This window comes from Phoxinus phoxinus (assembly GCF_949152265.1).
Source record: "Phoxinus phoxinus genome assembly, chromosome: 8".
Taxonomy (NCBI): domain Eukaryota; kingdom Metazoa; phylum Chordata; class Actinopteri; order Cypriniformes; family Leuciscidae; genus Phoxinus; species Phoxinus phoxinus.
The window spans coordinates 34,433,682-34,457,919 of record NC_136883.1 but is presented as its reverse complement, the minus strand read 5'-3'; the positions used below and the strand labels follow the sequence as shown (position 1 = coordinate 34,457,919).

Sequence of the window (24,238 nt, the reverse complement as noted above, 5' to 3'; positions counted from 1 at the left end):
TCAATACTCACTGCTGTGTGTGTGTGCACTTGGATGGGTGAGATGCAGAGCACAAATTCCGAGTATGGGATACCATACTTGGCTACACAACACTTTCATGATGTCTGGTGAAGATTTTTAGTAAATAAAAAATAAAGATTCTTTATTGGCATTGATGGTTCCATGAAGATCCTTTAACATCCATGAAACCTTTCCATTGCACTAAAGGTTCTTTGTAGTGGAAAAAGATTCTTTAGATTATTAAAATGCTCTTCACACGAAAAAAAAAGAAAAAAACGGTACGTTTAACAACTGAAAGGTTCTTTTAGAAACTAAAACCTTTTTATTTCCATGTCATCGCTGCAAAAAAAAAAAACTTTTGGAACCTTTATTTTTAAGAGTGATGGATAAATTTCAGCATCTTCAGAAGAATTGTAATATGCAGCCAAAGTAGTCATTTTCTGAGCTTGACAGACACTATAAACTGTTGTTGTATGGAAGAAAAATATGCTTTATCCTTTCAAAAGATGGCAAAAGGGTTTTGGAATGACATTAGGGCAAGTAATGACATATATACTGTACACTACAGATTCAAAAGTTTTTGGTCTGTATGATGTTTTTAAAATACTTTTTTGAAGACGTCAATGTGCAAGCATATGTGCAAGCGGCAGGGAAAGCAGGCACTCCTGTGGAAACTCACACACATCAGTGCTGATTGCAGCTCACAGAACTTCCTGATTACCCTCCCAAAGGCTGACAGTGGCATGACTTCTCCTGTAGTGTCCTTCTTTCTGTAGGGAACACCTGAGTAGAGTCCCCTACTGAAGCGGAAACCGGCGTGCGCCAACCTTTCCGAACCCCTGCCGAGGAACACATATGTCTGCCTGTTTTCTCAATAGAAAGACCTTGAGGCTAAGGGATAGATATCAACATGGAGGTTTAGTATCTCTTTCTCTTTTTTTTTTTTTACAGGTCTCCTATGCAGCCCACAGAAAGAAAAGAAATGATTCACAGACAGACGCAAACATTCGGTCATACAGGTACTGCAGAGACTGGTCAAGAATGATAGGTCATGGTTGAATGAAGCAGGATATATTGTTATACTGTCCTCAAGATATATCTGCACAGTTAAATTGAACTGTGTTCTTATAACTGAATCAATGGAACTTCCCTGGAACTGAACAATCTGAAATTCTAATATGGCATACATATGCAATTTTGCCCTTTAGGGACTGGCAGCAAATAAACCCCGTATTCAGTGCTGTTGTAAGAAGAAATCATACCTAGAAACACAATAAGGTCTTTAATGCTGGTAATTAATTCAGCTTTCACAACCAGTTGGCACGTACCATAAATATTAGAATTTTTACTTCAATTGACCCTTCACTGGGAGTTTCATTGACAGGCGATCTGACCAATCATAATCCGCCATAGCAGTCAGGAGAGTTAGTAGATTAACATTGGAGGATTTGATCTTGAAAAATGGAGAGTGCTGACATCTTTCCGCAGTTAAGACAACATATGTTCATCCATGTTTTTTTGATGCTATAAATTAACTAGAAGGAAAAGATGATCGGTTCACGAGCAGCTTTAACTGATGCTCTGCAGCGATCTATCTGTCAGACACATTAAAGAGCCATAAAATGGTATTTATTGTTTACGTTTCTTAAAAAAATCAATTGTAGTGTTGATTTATACTCAAGGTCAACCATTAAAGATTTATTAAAGAAATATATGTGTTTGTTTGTATAACTGTATATACATTTAGCTAGTAGTTTGTGAATAAAGCAAAAACAAAACACCCATATTGTGGTAACATGGTTGCAAAAGTTAATTTCTATTCATTGGCTCATATATGATTTAATTCGACCTCCTGATTTGGCAAGCAGCCTCTTTCTATCTCGTTTAAAAAAACAACTTTTTAAAGAGTTCTTAAATGGCCACTTTATTCATACAGTACTTGTGGGAAGTGCCAGTTGCTAAACAGAGATAAACAGACATTACAATAGACCCAGTTCCATCACATAAAACTTTTCATTCTGCTTCTTTATATAATAAATTCAGTGCAGTAGTGACAACACGGGTTCAATCACATAAGCAAGTGTTAGCTCAATGTACTAAGAGCATCTGGGGAATGCAGATAGATGGCTAAGCAGGACTGGATGCTTGGCATTTTGCGACTCCAGGGACCGTAGCTTGCGGCACTTCCGTTTTTTTAGTCTGTAGCTCAGGATTATTCTCTTGATGTATTGATGCGGCAGGGTCATTGCTTTCTTTGTGTTCTTACATTAACATTATAAGTTATAGACCAATTAGAACACAGAGAATCCACAGTGCAGCAATAAAGACACACATAGTTCTCCATAAATCTACTTTGGACCCAGAAAGACCCTTTGTTTTGATCATGGTCTGTGTCCTGCAGGGCTGCGATGTAACTGTAAACTGCTACTTAGAAGCACATCATTTCCATTCACCTTTAAAGCTCCCGCAATGCTAAACTACACAATTCTGCGCTGAAAATAAAGAAGCTTATAGGCTTTACCTAACAGGGGCCAACCATAGACAGCCAGTTTGGCAAATCCCTGCAAATACAACATCTGTGCTAATCAGGTTGCATTGGAGGTTATGGTGCATTATTGGTCCTATCCATTAGGTTAATAGGATTTACACTGTTACGTTAGCAGACTCTGCGCTGTCTGCTTTAAACGGCGGCCTATAAGGAACGTTATTGAACATTATGAATTTGCATTACACAAGCCCAGAGTACTCGTGAAATCAAAGCCTCTCAATACAAACACCTTCTGCAAATCTCAGAAACTTTATTACTTTCATTAAACCTAATGAAAACATATAGATTACTTCATTTAAAACCTCCAGGTTTGAAACCTTATCAGGATTGAATAAATTAAGAGCATAAAACATTGAGATTGGGTTCATTTTCCGTGACTTTTTAGTTCTAGGCTAGCGAAAGATCCGTACAGTGTTACACAGTTTATCAGCACAAGGTCTCTTCAGTGATCAAATTACAATAAATGTCCAAATGTAATTTTGGTATATTTTGTTTGACAAGTCTCTTTCAATTTTAATCAGGAAAATCTTATTCAAAAGAAACTCATTTTATGGGGTCAGTGAGTAGAAACTGACACTCATTCTCTTTTTTATCAATACTGGAGAAAGTGTCAGGATAACGCTGGCTGTAGAATAGTTATTCTTTTGCACATCATTTAATTTTTTTCTTCATTTCCAAGAGTCTCATTTCATTTTCAAAGCACCAATTTTCTCTACTTTGCCCTAATTTTAATTGCCGTTTTTTGCCATCCCTTGTTTCCACAAAAGTGCAATAATGAGATATTAAAATGATGGCATGAAATCAAACTTTTTTTCCCAGAAGCCAACAACAAAAATAGACCTTTTAAATGACATTCCCTTGATAAAAACAATATTTGCAAAGCAGAAACTGTGAGACCTTCCTGTGACACAGCTGATTATCCATGCCTGTCTGACCTTCCCGGTGAGGAAATTTAATAAAGCCAATCCAATAAGCACTTCACGGAAACGCTGTTAAACATCAACGCGAGTGCAGTTGAAGTGGAGAAGAAGTAAAAGTTTTAGTTCAGACTAAGGGAGACAACTTTTTTTCCACACACATTAAAATATTCCCTTCCTGTTGACTCTCAGTCTTAAATGTTGATCTTCTGAGCTTCTTCATCACTTGTCATTCAAATGTTCAAGAGGATGCGGTTGGTAACGTGGGTGGTTTTTGTCATCTACACACACAGAGAGAAAAGCCATACACGAGGGGCTGAGCTGGTGGATTGACAGGCGGCACTTAAGCATCCGCGCTGAGCCCGTTTCATGTGCTTTATTCCTACATGTTGAATATTAATAGAATTTTTTAAACTACAACTCAACTCCCACAAACTTTCTCTTTCCTTCTCTTTATCTTCAGTTGCCAACACCCTCTACAGTACACGAGTAAGTTCAAGGCATTGTTGAAGAACTGAACTTATGAAATGCCAGTATTTGCATTGGATATGAGATCACAGGATTCTTATTCCAAGGCACAAGACTGTCTTTTACCCTATTTATATGCAAGACCTCTTTTGTCCAAACCCCACAAGGCCTGCGAGTTGTTGAATCTAGATTCTACACAGCCCCCTGTGACAATGTCCTTGTTTTCAATGACAGTTTAAATGGTGGAGCGCTTGTCTGATTGTCCAAGGTTAAGATAAGATTGCCAAGGCCAAAGCAACCAGGGCTCCTTTGGGTCAACCACTAATCGCTCGCCCGCAACTAAGACCTGGACTAATCAGTCTGAATTACTTAACTAAACTAGGTTAATTAAACCATTTAATTTCTCAGCACAGTCTAAAATTACTGTGGCATTTTCATGTTAATAGGTGCACTCTTATGCCTTGTTTACAGCTGGTATTAAGATGCGTTTTGGTCGATCGGATCCCATTTATCTTATGTTTTAATCCGTCTCTTTTGTCCACTTTCAACCACTTCTGTCCTGATTTCTTCAAGGATAGGGTCTATGGGCGGGTACATGTATGGACTTTTTCAGATCTTTCGATCTAATGGACGAAAAAAGCTTGCGTAATTTACATATGAATGCGTCCAGAGAACATCAGCTTTAGTTTCTGCTCTGACAGCCACAAGACCAGCCGGACGCTGTGAGTGTGTGTTAGAAATCAGGAATGTTGAGAGAACATAATGCTTGGTAAGTTTTTTTCATCTTCAAAACAAACTTGGGTCTCCAGCCAAAGTTTAAATCCTGTCTGGCTAGAACTCTTCCCATAATGTTTCTGAGTTAGGACAGTAGGCAGAGAGTAGGCGTCTCTTGTGGCTGTTCGAACAAATTCGACTACATGAGCGTTTACACTACGAAAGCAATCCAGTCGGATGTGTTTTTGACCACCTCTAGAAGTGGACAGGCTCAAAACGTTTTAGACCCCGTTTACACCCGTATTTAGATCCAATCAACCAAAACGCATCTTAATACCAGGTTTAAACAGAGTATTAGGGGGGAAAAGGTTCAGTGGGTTTCAAAATCTGCAAAGGGGTAATTCAAATGTAACAAATCATGTAAAAATTTATCATCTTTTATAGTAAAATTAAACATTTTATAAAACTTTGATAATTGCATTAATATTTTAAACAACACGAGAAAATAGTGATAAAACTGATTACATGTCAAGTTTATTATCGTAACGATGTTGTGGGAAGGAGGAGGCGGGAACCGGTATTGAAATACCGAATATTTTAATACCAAAAATAAAACAAATACAAAAGGAAAGTAAAAGACAGCAGCCCCTAACGGACGGCTGCCGTCACATATAATAAAACAAAACACAACATACAGTAAAGTTCAGGCCTGTTCCTCTCTCGATCTCCACTGTCGTCGCTCTTCATTTTATGCCTCCGTGAGAGATACGAGACCGGTGCGCCGCGCAGATGTCGCTCATTATCAGTCACGCCACCGGCCTCGCGCCGTCCTCGACCTCGTCCTGCTCGCCACAATTATGTATATTACATCAACATGCGAGTCAAATTAGACGACTACTGGGACTCATCTCAAGATCACTCATTTAACGGTTCATCTTTTCTGTCACCGGATGGAGGTTTGGTTCTTTGCCACTGTCGCCTTAGTCGCCTTTGGCATTTGGCTTGCTTAGTTGGGGACACTTAATATTCATAATATTATTGATCTGCCTGCATTGACACCATTATATGAGAGCTGAACTGAGCTGGACGATGACATCACTGTTTTCTCCAGAACAGAAATGAACCACCACTGAACTTACTTAAGCTTTACTATGACACTATTTTCTTCTAGATCTGCTGTAGAGCCAAAACTAACTTTGTTGCATTATTTTCCTGTTATTACTGTAAAGTTGCTTTTAAACTATTTATAGAACGCTCTTTACAATATAGATTAAGGTGACTTGACTACTGTCAAAATTCAGATCAGTTGAGAACAGAAAATGATTGAAAATATTCAAATCCGGAACGTCAGAATCAGAATCTGTAGTTCATGCATAAAAAAAAAAAATGTCTGCCATACTCCCTGTACTGTGTATTATTGTGCACATTATTTTTTGACAGACATTGATGTTCTGATATTAAAATGATGTGGATTTGAAAACAGACGGGTCGTAAGGTATTCATTATTTCTTAGTTTGCAACTATTCAGTGAAGCGAAAATATTTTTAGTTCATATATTATTACCGACAGCCAGCGTTTTTGACGGACATGATAACGCGCGTGATGGGAGATGTTTTGTTTTTCATTATTATACATAATAAAAAAAAATATTGTTTTTTTTTTCCCCCACATGGACAAACTCTGTAATCTGATGAGAATGTCTCTGTTGGACAGAGCATTGCTTCTTGTTTATCCAGTTTTGCAGGTTTCAAGTTTTAATTAGAATTTAACAAAGCCCATAGAGAGTAATGTGTTCTGTTATTAAACATAGTAGACGAAGAGGGTTAATTGTAAGGCTATTATTAGGACATCCCAATTACAGTAAATGTTTGAACATCGTGAAATGTTGTTAAACGTCCTTTTGAGAGCCATATAATATTAGGAGAGTTAATCTTATGGTGGTGAATATGCAAATTTTTACAAATAATATGAATGAATTCTACTGAAAACATATAAATCATAAGGTAATAATTATTTATTTCTTAGTTGGCAAGTATTCTTTAAAGTGACAATGTGTTTTTAGTTCTAATATTCCAACCAACAGCCAGCCATAAGTTTTTAATAGTATGTTCATGTGGCGTTTAATTCATTAATCAGAATAAAAAATGAATTAATACAATGAATTAAGTGACTATTCTAATGAATTAACCCTTTAAGTTTCTATATAGAACCGTTTCTTCTAAGAGTTGCATACGTTTTATAAAATATACTGTGTATCTAAAACTACTTTATGGTCATTTTATTTTACTTTGATTTGGAGTAATGAAGTGTTTTTCAGTTAATTTTCAGTTCTTCCATTTTATATATATATGTTCAATTAACAAAATGTGCATAAAAGCCTAACGGATATGGGTTTCTTTGTGTTTTTTTAATACAAATTATGGGGATAGCAATTTCAGTGAATAGTTTGTTAATATTTGGCATGTCTCCTTTTCGCCTTAATCACAGCATGCATTAACATTCAGTTTTGACATGGATTACTGAACTCAAATACATGAACAGGTGTTGGCCTGCCGTTATCTGTTAACAGGCGTGACAAGGTTATTCATTCCAGCATAAAATAATGAAATCATTTTGTAATAAGTGTTATAAAAACCTTACAGCGAGTGACAGATTGAGAGATCTCTTATGCAAGTCAGGGAACGTGACGGAAAGGTAAGAACAAATCATTTGTTCACAGTACTTCTTCCTCATCACAGCTGAATAGAGAAGAATAACATACAACCTAAAAAGGCACCAGCTACAGTGTGCATCATTTTATGCACATTTTTATATCCATGGTTTACGAGAGGGAATGTCTCATGAATGTCTTAATGCTTCATGGTCAAATGTACAAGTAAAGCCAACCAAGGATTTGCTTTTGGTTTTGCTAGCCTATTGCATTTTTATGAGTGTTCAAATGAAAGTTTAGTCAGGCTCCATGCGGATGATATCCTGAAATTTCCCACACACACGCAAGACAAACACAATCAGAATTGAAGTGGGTATTGAAGGATTTCAAATAATTCAAGGACAAATATGGAATAAATATTGATTAGGTGCACATACTCCATAATCTGATGAGAATGTCTCTTTTGGACAGAGCATTGCTTCTTGTTTATCCAGTTTTCCCGGTTGGAGGTTTTAATTAAAATGTAACAAAGCCCATAGAGAGTAATGTGTTCTGTTATAACATAGTAGACGGGCTGGTATTAGTTCTCAAAAGAAGAGGGTTAATTGTAAGGCTATTATTAGAACATCCCAATTAAATGTTTGAACATTGTGAAATGTTGTTAAACATCCTTTGGAGAGCCATATAATATTAGGAGAGTTATTTTATCTTTCTGCTAATTTTAATTTGTATGATTAATATGAAGGAATACTACTGAAAAAAAAAGAATGATTAACCCTCTATGGTACTGTATATAGATATATAATATTATATATGAATCTGTCACGATTGAGGCTGTAATGAGCGCACGGAGACGAATGCGTGCAAAATAAACAGTCTTTTAATAAATCCAACAGGAATACTAGGGAAAACTCAGAAGCTAGAATCAAGAACCAAGAACAACACTACCGGACAAATGAACTATAGGGAAAATCAGGCAGTGATATTTAACGTAACCAGGAACACATGCAAAAACCATGGAGACAAATTAGCAAAGGGAACACAGGCAAAGAGGAACGCAACACTGAAAACAAAAACAAAACAAAACAATCATTATCGTTTTTCCTTTCATACTGCTCTTAAAGTCTGTGGAAAATTGCTTTATAAATTATAATTGTGCTTCTATGCATAAATACAATTATATAGGGTAAATTCAGGTTGATTGGGACACTTTTCCCAATCAAGCGAAAAGCGTAAAGAGGCGGCATGTTCCAGCGCAAACGTTCCCTGCTGCTATTTTGCAGTTTCAGAGAACAATCCCACCACAGACCAAGAAAAACCTAGTCTAAACTCAGTGGCACGTTATTCAGATGCTATTTTAAGGGCACATGCTTGGCCATAATGTAGCGTGTGCACAACGCGTATACACTTTGCTTCTCTCATCTACACAGACGCAGCAGTTCTCATTTCTGCAAACCATACATAATTACAAGGAACAATATTACCACACGAGGGAAAATCATTGTGGTGTCCATGAAGATGTGAAAAAATAGGCATAAATCTATATTACACATTTACCCAAATTATTCAGGCTAGTTGTAGTAATGACGGATCAAACCTGTTTGATTAATAGTGGCAAGACACATCGGTATATAAGGACATCTGACAAAGTGGGTTGTCCGTCAAGAACGAGGAAACAAAATTCGGAAGACTGCAAAATCACCTTTACATCATGTAAGTTGCGTGCGCTGGCAAATCCGCAATTATAATAGCAATCCGCCATGGAACAAGCGCGCCTGCTCTTAAAGGGAATGTGAGATGACGCTCTGATCGGTTTATTGCACGTTATGCCCAACCCACACCTATGAGTAATGAAGCGACTTCAGACCAACCCATTTTAGATTTGCGAGATCCGCCCACAGAGTTGCTTGCGTTTGGTGTTTGATACTTGCGTTTCAGATCGTTAAAATAGGGCCCTATGTCATTTGGTTTACAAAAAGCATATTGGTTTCTTTAAAAGCCACCTTTTTAATGGTATAACAACGCCAGACTGTACGGTTACATATTTCATATACAGTGTTTTCAGGCCACATACAAAAATAAGCCATTTGACCTTGTATCACATTCAAATTCAGAAGAGCTTTTCCCAAAGCCCAGACCCGTTCGTGATCTCAAGACAGGCACAAGAACAGCTGGCCTTCTTCTGTTGTGCATGTAAATTGCATTTCCATTACGGTTAATCAAGATGTTAACACTACTCCCAGCATCCAACAAGATCTTATTGAGAAGAAAAGCGCAGAATCCGCTCACATGTGATTTATTGAGCGACCGAATAGAGTCAAATTTCAGAGGGTCTGCTTTTTTAGGATGAGCCAGATCACAACAAATCATGAGCCAAGATGCAAAGCCAGATTATGCACGTTCACGCGGTAGTATTAGCATGCAGAATGTTGCGATGGCAGTTTTAAAATGTCTCACTCAGCATTTTTTTTAGCTGAATTCATCTACTTAATTATTTAAACGTTTTTACTTAACATGAAGTGGCCATGACTTAACATGAGCCATTCTGGTAGCAATCGCCTATTTAGATCATCTCTTGAAAAAGTGTATTGCACTAAACTGTTCAATATTACATGTTTCACTTCATGTTTTTAAAAAAAGAATCACACTCACAATACAAATAAACACTTGAGGTAGTGTTCCTCGTTACACACAGAGCTCAAGACTTGGCACATGAGGCATGACAAGGGTAACAACGAGTGTTACTAGAGAAACAAGCATCCTGACTTCACAAGACAGCAAGTTATGAAACGTGACAACAAATTCAACACCAGTGGTGTAAATAAAACTGGCAAACAGTCAAACAGTGCAATCATATTAATATTTCATGCCCCAGAGCATGCTGGGAAGCCCAGCTTCAGAAAAACCAGTATGCGAGCAGCTAGTAATAAACATTTGCACTACAGACACGACAGCTGTAGACTTTAGCCAGTGGATCTCTACTTCAGAAAAACAGATTTTAACTGACACAAAACCCTTTGATTATAGTAGAGTAAATGAAAATATCCTTAAAATCAAACACTGAAATTGTTTTATATTACGGACAGGCTAACAACATACAAAGTTCACAACATACAAACAGATCTCTGACAAGCATACACAATTTAATGGCAATACAAACCAAATCAATAATAAATAAATACATATATAGAAAATTATATTTTGAAATAAAAAAACAAAACTGAAAAATAGTATTAATTATTTTGTATTAGTGCTTTATTTATGTGTGATTATTTAAATAATAAGCATGATTAGGACTAAACAAATAAACCATATTTTCCCTGTATAGGCATATTTTAGACAAAAAAAATCCTAAATAGGCCTACTTGATACTTTAAACTAGGAATATTAAGTAAACACACACACATACATATATTTATATACAGTATATATACATACGTGTGTGTGTGTGTGTGTGTGTGTGTGTGTGTGTGTGTGTGTGTGTGTGTGTGTGTGTGTGTGTGTGTGTGTGTGTGTGTGTGTGTGTGTGTGTGTGTGTGTGTGTGTGTGTGTGTGTGTGTGTGTGTGTGTGTGTGTGTGTGTGTGTGTCATCAGTTCACCCCTGTGGCAACAGACGGCATACTCTAAGTGAATGAGAGAACGTGTTGTAAATGAGAGAAAAAAAGATGGAAGAAAAGTACAGTGTGTGTGTGTGTGTGTGTGTGTGTGTGTGTGTGTGTGTGTGTGTGTGTGTGTGTGTGTGTTGGTTGTGCTCACTGATGCATACAGATAAGCAGTATGCGCTCTGGGACTGTGTCCGAAACCTTCAAAATACTGCCTTACCAGACCGTCTATGGAGACAAGGAGGCATCAAGACAAGTTTGAATCTACTGTTCGCATTACATCCTGTCAGCTGAGATGCCTCCATCTGGTCGACTTCCTTGATCCTTCGCTGTCTAACTATGATATACCACAATCCTGTGCACGAGGGCGGAGAATTTTGTAAGGACGCTAGGGACACGTCCTACTCCCTACCAATATCCATCAACTACTAAATTGCATCTGAAATGGGTCATTCCATTAACATCACCTGTGAAGTTAAAGTAAATGCAATAGATATCTGCACCTTTTCAAGGTCGTGCATTTATTGCATAAACAGAGTAAGAACTTCAGAGTATAAAACAAACTGTTTGCTGAAATATAAAAAACAAAAAACAGTAAATAAGAGTGTGTGGTTTATCCAATGCATGTGTTTGTGTGCATGTGTTCGTTACTATAGCAACAGTTCCGGGTGTATTTTCTTTCAGATTCATTCATTCATTTTTAATATTAAAAGTGATGTACAGTGTTATGAGTTTTTTCTTTTTCTTTTTTGGTATGAATGTCTATCATGATTCTATTGCAGAAAGCTAAATTGTAGACCTAATATTGTTGGTTTACATAATCAAAATTGTGTAATTATTGTCTACTGAACAAACTGACATAACTCTCTTTGAGTTATGAGTGTGATAGAAACCACATTTATATATATATATATATATGCTTTAGATAACAAGAAATTGTGGTCAAGAGTCTATCTTAAATGCAAAAAGAAATTGAATTGTTGAAATGTTTAATTCAATGCTTCAATAACTCACTCATAAAGACTTCACTTGCTTCATTACTGGATGAGTCGATGTTTTTGAACGAATTTCTTGAATTCAATAAATACATTTTTACATCACTTGTCGCCACCTACTGGTTTAACGATGTAAACGATAAAATTGTTAATTGAAGCATGAAGTTACTTTCAAAAGGTGATTTTGATCGGTTCTGTAGACATCAGTGTATATATCCTAACTGTAAACTTTTATCCCAGTACTTCTGTGTTAATCTATTGTAACAGAAATAATGATACTGTGTGGTTGAAAAGGACTGTTTGTGAAGCGGTTTCACACATATTCATGACTGCTCTATCTGGGTTTCTCTGAATGAGACGTATGTGTGTTATCCAAGCATTAATGGTAAGGTAACTGTGACTGACCTATGAGGAGTTTCTGGGTGTTTCGCCCTCATTTCTGCTTCAAGCTCTTGATTGTGGCATTTCTTTGAGGTTGTCATGATTCCTGTCTTGTGTTCCACTTGTCTTTTGTACTTTTGTCATTTCCTGTCTTGTGCTAAGTTTTGTAGTCCTATGTAGTTTTTCATGTTGATTGGTCTCCCCAGGTGTATCTTGTTTCCTCATTATCTAGTTAAGCTTGTTTGCCCCTTTGTATTTATAGCCCTTGTGTTTCACTTGTTACTTTGTCAGTTGTTGTACATGTATGGTTGCTGCTAGTTTGGTCCTGCTCGTGGTTTTGTTTCTTTGTCACTCGTGTTCTTTATTATTTTGTTCTATGTGTGATTTCATTAAAACCCTGCGGATAGATCCTCGCCTTCGCCTACTTCCTCCAGCACATTACAGAACAACTGACCACTATGGATCTAGCAGGTATTATCCGGAACCCACTGAGCAAACTTTGTTCAATTTATCAATATGATCGCAGCATTGAAAATTATGTGGAAGAGTTCCTTTTTTATAGTCACCTCGTTCCTGGTGACAATGCTATGCTAAAGGACTGTTTCTGGAGTGGACTAGAACAGGACATTAGCTTAAATTTACCAGAACAAAACCACGAGCAGGACCAAACTAGCAGCAACCATACATGTACAACAACTGACAAAGTAACAAGTGAAACACAAGGGCTATAAATACAAAGGGGCAAACAAGCTTAACTAGATAATGAGGAAACAAGATACACCTGGGGAGACCAATCAACATGAAAAACTACATAGGACTACAAAACTTAGCACAAGACAGGAAATGACAAAAGTACAAAAGACAAGTGGAACACAAGACAGGAATCATGACAGAGGTTTAGAATCCAGTATTCCTGTAATTCTTTTGTCTTTTATGAATTTAATAAACAACTCGTCTCGTATTCTGTCCGAACACACCGCGCCTTCTAAGTCAGGTGACTGTAAATGCGCAAAAACTGTTTCCATTGCCGGTTTGCGAAATATTTCTTTTTCGAATTGCCTGAAAAACCACCTCATGCGAGCGTAAAAACTTTTTTGCGATGAATGGGAGTTTTTGCGAAATTGACGTGTTTCCATGGAGCGCATTTTCAATTTTCAATTTCAATTTGCGCAATTTGAACGGTATTGGAAACGCGGCTAGTGTCTCTTTGAATTAGAATTACAACCATTCAAATTCTACGATAAACCAGTGTGTTCATGTTTCCACTTACGTCTGACCTCGACGGACTGAACAGAAGAAATTAACCGGAGAAGAAATTAACGTCAAAGGAGGCGGAGTCTCAGAGACACACCTACGTAATCTCCACCGACCAATAGTACTTCGAAGGTGTTTACCAATTGGAAAAGTCGCCTTTGGCAAGCGGTTTCGAACTCCAGAAAATCCAAACAAATGTTCAAATTGAATCCGCTTGAACCATATCGGGGCCTTGACTGAACGAATAAAAAAGTCATCAGTGTCATCAATGATTCTATCTCTACCAAGAAACTGGAGTCATTAAATATTCACTTCCTGATCTCAAAATCTCATTTGAATTTGTTCTAGATCTTTAGATGTGATGTTTTTTTGCCTGGAAGCCAGTGTGAAATCAGTCATCATACAAGAGCACCTGTCTGACTGGGCAGCTGCCGTCTGTTTCCAGCACACCCTGGATTTGTGCCTTGGGCCCAGTCTGAAGCGCACACCTGATTCATGGCATCTCTCCTCATATCTACAGGCAATCTTTTGACAGCCTAACTAGGCCACAGCAACAGATTGAGCCGTACCCCACAACCTCTTGTCATTTCATAATAATAAGTGCCGCTCGGCTTGGCAGAGCTCAAAACAAATCTTCACACATTACTGTATCATATGAGCCCTTGCCGGCATTGTTTTCAGGTTACGTATTTGTATGCAAGTCATTTACACGCATTGCATCCATGAGACAACTTCCAACGCATGCACTGCTGTAGCTTACAAAAACTCCAGTATTTTATTGAAACGGCAATAGTTCAAACTGAAAAGCGTGGTGTTTGCAACACCAAGGTCATGGGTTCAACTCCAAAGAAAATTGACTTTTATGTCTGGAAACCAATATAAATTAATTTGAATAAAAGCATGCAGGTTTCAGACACGTGACCAAGCAAAAAAGTTTTTGAAAATCGGACAAAAAGACAATGTACAAGACTGTGTCCTTGACGGATTTAATAGGGAAATAACTACAATCAAATGAAGCACTCCAAATGACAACTGAAATAAAACAATAGATCATATAAAACTATTGATTTTATAAATAAACAATACACTGATGAGCCAAAACATGACCAGTCACAGGTGAAGTGAATATTGCTGATCATCTAAGAAGGCCAATATTAAGGTCTGGGTAGATTAGATAGTAAGTTCTCATAACCAGTGTGTTGGATAAATTGTTATGGCAAGGCGAATGAGTCAGAGTATCTCTGAAACGGCGAGGCTTGTGTGTTGCTCTCGGTCAGCAGTGGTGAGAATTTCCCAACAGTGTCCGAGGAGTGACAAACTATAAACCAACAACAAGGTGTTGGGCGCCCAAGGCTCATCGATGCACGAGAGCAACAAAGGTTTTCCCGTCTGGTCCGAGCCAACAGAAGGTCTGTGGCACAAGTCAAACTAAATGTTAACTCTTTCCCCGCCAGAGTTTTTTTTTTTTTTTTTTAAGTTGCCAGACAGGCCAGCATTTTTGATCATTTTCACAAAACTTTTCATGGCCCCCAGAATATTTTGTTGTAGGAATATCTGAACATGCAATATGTCAAAAGACAGAACAGATCCTCTGGGAAAAAAAAAAAAGCGGTTTTGTTCTAGATTAATGCATTCTTTTTTTTATCAACACTTGTGGGTAAGCTTCATTAAAAAAAAAAAAGCAACTGAGTAAAACGCGGAGAAAAATCGCTGACTACGCCCGGATTGGATTCAGAACGATCATCAAAACATAGATGGGGTAGATCGAGTCCATCAACACCCCCCAAAGCTTCACAGTCCTGTAACTCATCCTGGGCTATAACATTATAATATATAACAATAACATTAGGCAGTTTAATGTTGATGATCACAATATTTTACAAATGCATCTGATTACATAGGCGAAAAACAAGCAGAAACGAACGATAGCATGTGTTTTGATCCAGAGATTCTGTACTCTTTCCCCCTACCATATAACAGTGAAAACGTGGAAAAACTGAAAATGTTGTCAATGGCAGGGAAAGATTTAATGATGGTTATGTGAGGAATGTGTCACAAAACTCAGTTTATTGCACTCTGCTGCCTATGATGACCCCTGTTCACCGTCGACAATGGACACACGAGTGTCGGAACTGGACCTTGGAGCAGTCGAAGAAGGTTGCCTAATCCACATCACGTGGACGGCTGTTTTAATCAATACTGAAGATTTTACAGCTATATTGAGTCTCTACGATATACCTGCCTGCAGCCATTCAGGTGTATAAAGGTTGTTTATATTTTGTTATGCATTGTGTTTCTAGATCTATTAAAATGCTGGATATATTTGTCTCAAACTCCAACAACTCAATACTACATAATATCTTATTGACTTGCGAGAAGGCCTTATGAATTCTCATTAAAAATTCCCAATTGAATTCTCTGCTAAAATGCAAACTTCTAACTCTGTATCACCAGATGTTGCCGCACTCCTTTGAGAAACCTAAATATGCCTCTATGTGTGTGTGTGTGTGTGTGTGTGTGAGTTTGTATGTGCAGCAGATCATGCAGAAACTGGTCTCGCCCACATTGACATTCACCCCTGTGCGCCCCTGCTGTCATCCTGTCAGCATCGTCACAGGCGCGAGCCCAGGAGCGGAGAGATCCCAGACAGACAAACCAGGCAAATGGAAGCTGTGGACTTCAACTAGCAACATAACAACGGCCTTTCACCAAAAGCCCTGCTGACCAGCATCCAGCACTATGTCAACCCTCACCACAGAAACCAACAGTTCCCACCACCCCTGGGGCTCACACTGTCAAACAATGGCACAAAAGCCCATACAAACAGCCATAACGGGCACATAAAAGTGGCCCCAGAAAGCGTTTGGACACTTCAGTCACACTTAATGAATGTCTTTGCTTTATGTAATAAAATAAAACCAAAAGGCTTTTTTTTTTTTTTTTTTTTTTTTAATGGCATAAACAAACTTGGGTCAAAGATGTGACGTTCCAACTTGACCAAGCTATCTATCTTTTAATTTATTCACAAAATACATGCAATTTACACATAGAATGGTATGAATAATTCAAATTAATACTGATATTTTGTGGGGGGAGCATAAAGTAAAAAATGTCAGGGTGAGAACTGATATCAATAAAAGAAACCTTTCTTAAAAGATCAAAACTATTGAAAAGAAAAGCTTATTTTAAGCAGTTTGGCATAATTGTTTTTTATTATTTCTTAGGATTATATATAATATAATATAATATAATATAATATAATATAATATAATATAATATATCTTTTGAACAGTAGCCGAAGTGTCTACTGGCACAACTGCATATACCACTGTGGAAAACATGCGGCACAAAGGCTAGACAGATGCAAATACACAAACACACACTGTGGTATTGCCAAATCCAATGATAAAGACATTGCTAAAGCCAGACACACCTGAGAGCTTTTCCATTACCAAGCCCTGTTATATTTCACAGTTGAAATTCAACACACAATACAGAAATTAGTTGGTGGCACATCAGGGCACTGCCAATAACACGCCTTCAAAGAGCCACTCTTCAGAGCAAAACTCCTGTTGAGCAGAACCGCAAAAACATCATTTCTCAGAAAAGTTTGGAACCAAATGAGGCATTTGATTTAACATTCCAGCTCATATCTCAACACTTAACACCAGCCGAGCGCAGCTCTCACGCTGAGCGTGTGCTTACAATCCCATAAACAACTGCTTAGATTTGCTGCTCTGCTCAGTGCCATTTTGTCGCTCGATCCAGCATTTTATTTGCAGAGAATAAACAAAGGAATTCGCTCTGCAGCAAAGAGCCTGGTGTGGCGGAAATAGACCTTGCGAGTCCACCCTAAAAAAGGAAAAACAAACCCAGAGAAATGAAATATCGGCCCAACAGATAATGTTCCCCTGCAGCATTATTGGCTGGGTATTTTATCAGTTTTTGCTTGAGACATCGGTGGCAAAATACTCGCTCTTCACTGACGCACACGCGGGGGGTTGGGGAGGAGGGTGCTTATCAGAGAGAGGTGTCAGGGCAAAACATTGCACCGCACTGGATAGATACAGCACTAATGCAAGCAGCTTTCCTGTCAGAGGAGATGGAGGCAGACACAGAATATGCTTGGTGAGGGAGATTAGATAAAAATAACGGGATCCATCCCCGTGTCGTCCGGGGTGTAGCGGGTATCCTGATAAGGGATTCAGATTTATGTAGGGAGCGAGCCAAAGGAGCAAATATGACATTTTGGAAATGAAATAAGGCGGAGTAAAGAGACAGATTTAAAGGTTGAAGCAGTGGGGGTTAACGTAAGCCTGAGAACAATAGATAGCCACATAAGGGTGCTACACTGGTTGTTATACAATGTATGACATCAAAATCAATTTTCTGTCGCATTTCTTTCCAGCCATCATGAAAAGGGAAAGGCCTCGGTGCCAGATTCTACTCAACAGCTTCGTGGATCTATGATCTAAACACCTGCACTGTTACTTAGGCTGTCAAAAGTTTGATTTATTTACATGATTAATCAAATAAACCGCATATATCAATATTTGCTGGGGATAATTCAAATTAATTGCATTATTGTGGCAGAATAGACAGAAAGTGGATTTTGAAGTCAACATACAATATTATCTTCTGCCGATGTGGACAGAACACTGTACAAAAAAAAAATACACTGAAAAAGGAGTTTCCTGCAATAATTATTGGCAACGCAACACCACTAAACTTACAGCGCAAATGGTATAGTGCAATTCCAGAATGATTGGACTTCTTGTTTCGCAGTACGTTTTTCAAAAAACTGAAACAAGAAGTCCTATTCTTGAATGAGCTGGTTATTTTTAGTGAATCAAACACATTCAGCAAAACGAGTGAAATCCGATTCCTGAACGAATGACTCTGAGTTGTTCCTTTGCGTGAATCACAAACATACAATAAAACAAGTGAAATCCGATTCCTGAATTAATTACATTATTGAGCTGGTTCTCTTTAGTGAATCAAGCATATACAGCAAAACATGTGAAGTCCAATACCTGGAGGAATGATTCTAATGAGCCGGTTCTTTTAAAGCTACACTGTGTAGGATTTTCTCCCATCTAGCGGTGAAATCATATACGACTACCAACTGAATATTACTTTCTAGCCCCTCCCATTCCGAGGGCGTTTTAACTCCTAGTGGCCGTATTATTTCAAATCTGCCGGCAGTCGCGAGTAATCTCCCGCTCGCATTCGTCACGGTGCCACTAAGTGTAAAAACGCGAAAGGTGAAGCTTGAATTTCCAGGTATGTCCCTCTTTGGCTAATGCATTTTCAAGATGGAGGCGCAACATGGCTTCCGCCGTTCAAGCGACTCGCTCTTATGTATTATAAATGGCCGATTCTACGCTTACGAGAATACTTGATTAGTTGGTAGAAGTAATTATACATTAATGAGCACATATAATTTTGAAAGGTCAAAGTGTTTTTTTGCTAAGAATCAACTTAAAAAAAATTACACAGTGTAGCTTTAAGTGAATCAAAAACATAAAAAACCATTTTAAAACAAGTGAAGTCTGATTCATGAAGGAATCACCATAATGAGCTGGTTCTTTTTAGCAAAACATACAGCAAGTATGTAAACAAGTGAAACCTAATTCTAATAAGGAATTACACCAATGAGCCAGGACCTTTTAACTGAAATCACCAACACAGTAAAACAAGTGAAGTCCAATTCCTGAGGAAATTACCCTAGTGAGCTGGTTCTCTTTAGTGAATCAAAAACATACTGCAAACATGTGAAGTCCGATTCCCTAATGAGCTGGTTCTTTTGAGTGAATCAATCACATACAGCAAAACAAATGAACTCTGATTCCTGACAGAATTACTCTGAGCATGTTATTTTAAGTGAATCAAACACATACAGCAAAACCAAAGCAATCCAGTTCCCTAACAAATGAATCTTATGAGCAAGTTATTTTTAGTGAATCAAAAACATACTGCAAAACAAGTCCGACACCTGAACGAATGCGTCTCTTGAGCCGGATCTTTTTAGTGAATCAAACACATTCCGTTTACAACAAACTGTGAAGAATTTTAAGTAATACTTTAGTTTGCTGTAAGTCTACTATTATTTAATCCAAAGTCAAAGGATTTATGTAAAATATTTGTTCTAAAAAAATAGTTTAGACCTGGTACACCATTCTGTATGATTCTGTATAGTTCTCTGTAAATTCTTTTGAATTGCTCTGAAAAATATGAAAATAACATATAGGCCAGGGGTCACTATTAATTGAATTCACTTTATCAATTTTTTTATTAAATGAACGCTTTAAAATAACAGCCTTAACCGCTACGCTTTGAAGTTTCTTACCAAAACCCAAGAGATTCCGGTTACGGGCCCCTCGATCATTCAACACAAATGCAGGCTCCCTCCGGCCCTGGGCCGTCCTTCTTTCATGATCAGAGCCATAGATTTGTAGCATGTATTATTCATGAAGTTATCTTTTGTACATGCCTGACCAAGTCTTTCCTTGCACACTTTAATCTGAGTAATCACTAGTGAGTTACGCATCTCTGCTCTTTCTTTTTGGTTCCATGGGGGACCAATTACAGGCTATTAAGGGAGAGAGACAAGACAAAGCCACGAGGAGGCGGGGACAGAGATACGATCGTGATTTATAAGAAGCTTTCATGGTGCGATGGCTGCTTGACAAACACCCGGATATAGTTTGTTGTTGCTTCTACCATCTTTTCCCCCTTAAATTATTCATGCTGCTCCACTAAAAATTGGTAACATAAATAGAGGCATCAGAGCCAAGCCATTACACCACACCCTACGAGACCGATCCAGAGAGAGGACTCGAGAGCCGAAAAACACATTTCTGCTGTCTTCTTAGAAAAACAGCTCAGGGTGTGAAGATTCGGAAAGCTCTCCTCTTATTATTATTTCACTCTCCGTTTGATCACCCTAACACTGGAACTAATGCGAGTGGAGAATTAACGTGCAAAGATAGATTCAAAAGGGTGTTTTTTTTATTTTACAGACATCATTTGTTTCAGGGTAATTTACCCTGAGCGCCGGTGGAAAACATCGGAAACCTCTAATAAATGTAAGTCCATATATCTTTGACTTCGGTTTGTCTTCTCAATCAGCTAATGCTTTCGAACATCTTGGCTTAATGTGCTACAAATAAATGCACACAACTTTGCAGATGCTAGAGGACGTCATCTGAAAAGGGGCTAAAGAGTTTCCGGCTTAAATAATTCAGAGGGTTCTTTCAGCGTCAGTTAGTCGATCATCCTGAATGTCCCCTTTGTCCTTTTCAAGTAAAACCGTGTGGCATCCTTGCAAACCGCTCATGTCATTGCATTGCAGTGTTGTTACCCTCGATACTGTGGAGAGAGAAAAGCCTCATCCGCTCCCTGGACTCTGATCAACCTTGGTGACAAGATTGATGGCTGAATAAAACTCACAAACGACCGGACATTTTTGGACTCTCATCCGCCCTAGATCCCCAAATGACAATACATGCACATACATAAAAAACACACACACACACACACACTTTCCCCCTCCGGCCTTGTCCTGACACACCTCAGGTCGCAAAGCTGCTGGGAGATTCGAGTTTGACTGACAGGCAGCCATTTCTCTCTCGAGGGGGGTGTCAAGGTTACTTTCCCTTTCCTCTACAGCATACACAAAGTTTAAAATAAAAAGACGACAGACAGATCCGCAGGGTCCTGCCTAGAGATATGACTTTACCATCAGGACTTTATAATCAAAGCTCGGGATCAGACAGGACAAGGCAGGGGATACTGCATGCTAAACAGCTTTATCAGAAAAGTTTTATTTTCTGACAAATGTCACTTTAGATTCACAGCTCTGATTCTCGAGTTCTGGGACAAAACGGCAACTACACTGGGAAAAAAAATAAAGGTTTGTGTGAAAAGGATATCTTTCTTTTTTTGTTCAGAATGCTCTGAGGCATTCACCTGTGTTTATAGGTGCAATCTCTTGCCGTTTCTCGTCTCACAAAACGAGTTTTCCTCTGCCTATCACTCTTCATGGGTCAACACTGCTAGATACATCAATACATATTGACCAATTCCCTTTAAAGATGGGTTTAATTTAGACACAGGATGGTTTCAAACTGATTTTTAGCTCCATCCATTGAATTGTCACCATAGAAAATTCCCATATTTTGCACTCCACACATCTATTAAATTCAATAGGCAGTTTTTATTGTTGCCAAATATAGAAGCTACTTTAAACGCAAAATAATTTCTTGATCATTTGTGTGACGGAATTGGCATTTGGTTTGTTATAGGCACAATAACTTTTAAATTTACAAAAAAAAAAAAAATTATGCAACTCTACAGAGCCTGTATAATGTTATTCACTATTATTCATGATTATTTACATTTTTATATTATATTTTGTCTATATATTTGTGGCAATAGCCAACAATACATTGTATGGGTCAAAATTATTGATTTTTCTTTTATGCCAAAAATCATTAGGATATTAAATAAAGATCATGTTCCATGAAGATATTTAGTAAATTTCCTACCGTAAATATATAAAACATTTATTTTTGTAAATGTGAATGCAGCACAATCGCGAACATAAATACACAACTTTAAAGTCGATTTTCTCAATGTTTAGATTTTTTTTTTGCACCCTCAGATTCCAGATTTTCAAATAGTTGCATCTCGGCCAAATATTGTCCAATCCTAGCAAACCATATCAATGGGAAAAAAATCTCAATTTCAAAAAAATTTCCCATGTGACTGGTTTTGTGGTCCAGGGTCACATTTATACATACACAATATTAAGTTTTCTACATATTTTTAAAACTTAAGAACACATGTAAACATGCATTTATCCACCATAAACACACAATACTGTGTCCATTTGTCTCAAATACAGTCTATCATAACCCTTATTGATCCTTACAATCGTGATCATTTATGTTATAGAGAGAATGTTAAACAAGGGGACTGTTCTTGTTGCATAATGTTATGCGTGAAAGATTAAATTTAAGACCTTTTGAGATAATGATGAAAAATGTTGTAATTTGAAATGAATTTTAGAAAATCTATATAATGTTTTATGTATTGTTTCAATTATTGTAAAATAATGTTTCATTAGCAATTAAGAATCATTAGCAATTAACTCATTATTTAAGTAGGCTAAGTAATATTCAGCATAGCATTTCATGGGGAAAAAACATGAGTTTAAAGCCCACTGATTCATTCATATATTGTGACCTTAATATGTTGTATCTAGCAATGCCTTTCCCTCAAATCCTTTACAAAAGACAAACTTCTGAGAAACAGGTATAAATGTAGCAAGTGAAGCACACCTAGTCCTGGGAAAACAGGACAAACAAAGTGCACTCTGTCCCAGGGTTATTCTGTTATAGCAGCGGTCTCTCTGCCTCTGTCCATGAACTTTGAGTTCATCTAAAATGTAAATCATCTCAGTACCCAGAAATTACTGGAGAGAAAAAAATAAAGCGAGAACAAAAACGACAAGGAGAGACTTGAGAAGTTGACCCTGAGAGGATGAGAAAAGAAGACAGGAAGAATGAATTGCCTCACCAATGCTTCCATCTCTAAGAACTCTCTTATTTAAAAAAAAAAAAAAGCAGCAGCCTGAACCAAGGCCAAGCTTTGCTGTGTGCCTTTTATGAGATCAGATGAATGTTCGGTTTATGGAAATTGACAATCATGCTGTTCACCAAAACATCTGGCTTGCAAAATCTCTGCCTTAACTTCCCAGTAACCATCAATTCCTTGATGCTTTCATTTTTATCTCAATTAGAAATGTCAGCAGGGAAACAATTTTGGTGGGGAATTTATATTCATTTAACCAAGTGAAAAGGCTTCCCGTTTACAAATAAACTGCCTTCCACTCTGCTTTCATTAGAAATGGACATGTTTGGTACTAGAAAATGTTTCTCACCGGGGATGGGAATCAAAGTGTATAACAGTTCTGGTTCTGAAACCCGTTCGTTTTAATGAATACATGTTTGGAAATTAAATACAATTTAATTTCCAATTGATGAAAAATATCAGTAATAAATATATTTAAACCATTTTGGTGTGCTTACATAGACTTTTTAGTAACTTTTCAGTCATTAGAGGCTGCATAAATGCTATCCACTGGCTTCAAATATTAAACGGCAATACTAACATACTTCACTAATTTACTATTAAAAACACTAATTAAAATGTGTAAAAACACGTATTAGTTGTGTATGTTCTGGTCATGCAGTATGTTTTGGATTCACCCAAAAATAAAAATTTAGTTTTGACTCCCCTTTGTTTGGGCTGCATCCGAAATCAATCAAGTTCCCTACTAGTAGACAGTAGGCGAAAAACAGTATGTGACAAAGTATGCCCGAATTCACAGCACACACAGTACTGGCAAAAAGTCCCCGGATGACCTCCTACTTCCGGTGAGATTCCCGAAGTCTGCATACGATGGACACTTCGCTATCCCATGAGGCCACGGGAGAGGATCTGTGAATGAAAGTTAAGTGATGAAACTAATGACAACATGGCGAATGCATGTCCGGATTACATTCATAAACACATATAGAACATACCTTTTTAGCGGTCACATAGTAATAACTTATTCAGAATAAGCACATACTGTGAGAGAGTTTGCTATTTTGAATGCAGCAACGCTGTTTTTGATTCACTAAAAAGCTGCCCATAATTTG

The 24,238-nt window shown here is 37.7% G+C and overlaps 1 protein-coding gene across 4 annotated transcripts in view; it reads right to left on the bottom strand.

Annotated features, from left to right (window-relative positions):
* luzp2 (leucine zipper protein 2) overlaps positions 1–24,238 on the bottom strand; it is a 165,808-nt gene that overhangs the window by 91,149 nt on the left and 50,421 nt on the right. Inside the window, exon 1 of one of the 4 annotated variants that reach the window (XM_079620438.1) lies at positions 12,300–12,433. The exons of 2 other annotated variants lie outside the window; for them this stretch is intronic. In XM_079620438.1, the coding sequence (XP_079476564.1) occupies positions 12,300–12,376 (77 nt within the window). In that variant the 5' untranslated portion in view covers positions 12,377–12,433. Of the gene's footprint in view, positions 1–12,299; positions 12,434–24,238 lie in introns of those variants that run through there. One more of the 4 variants, XM_079620439.1, reaches the window with a different exon arrangement.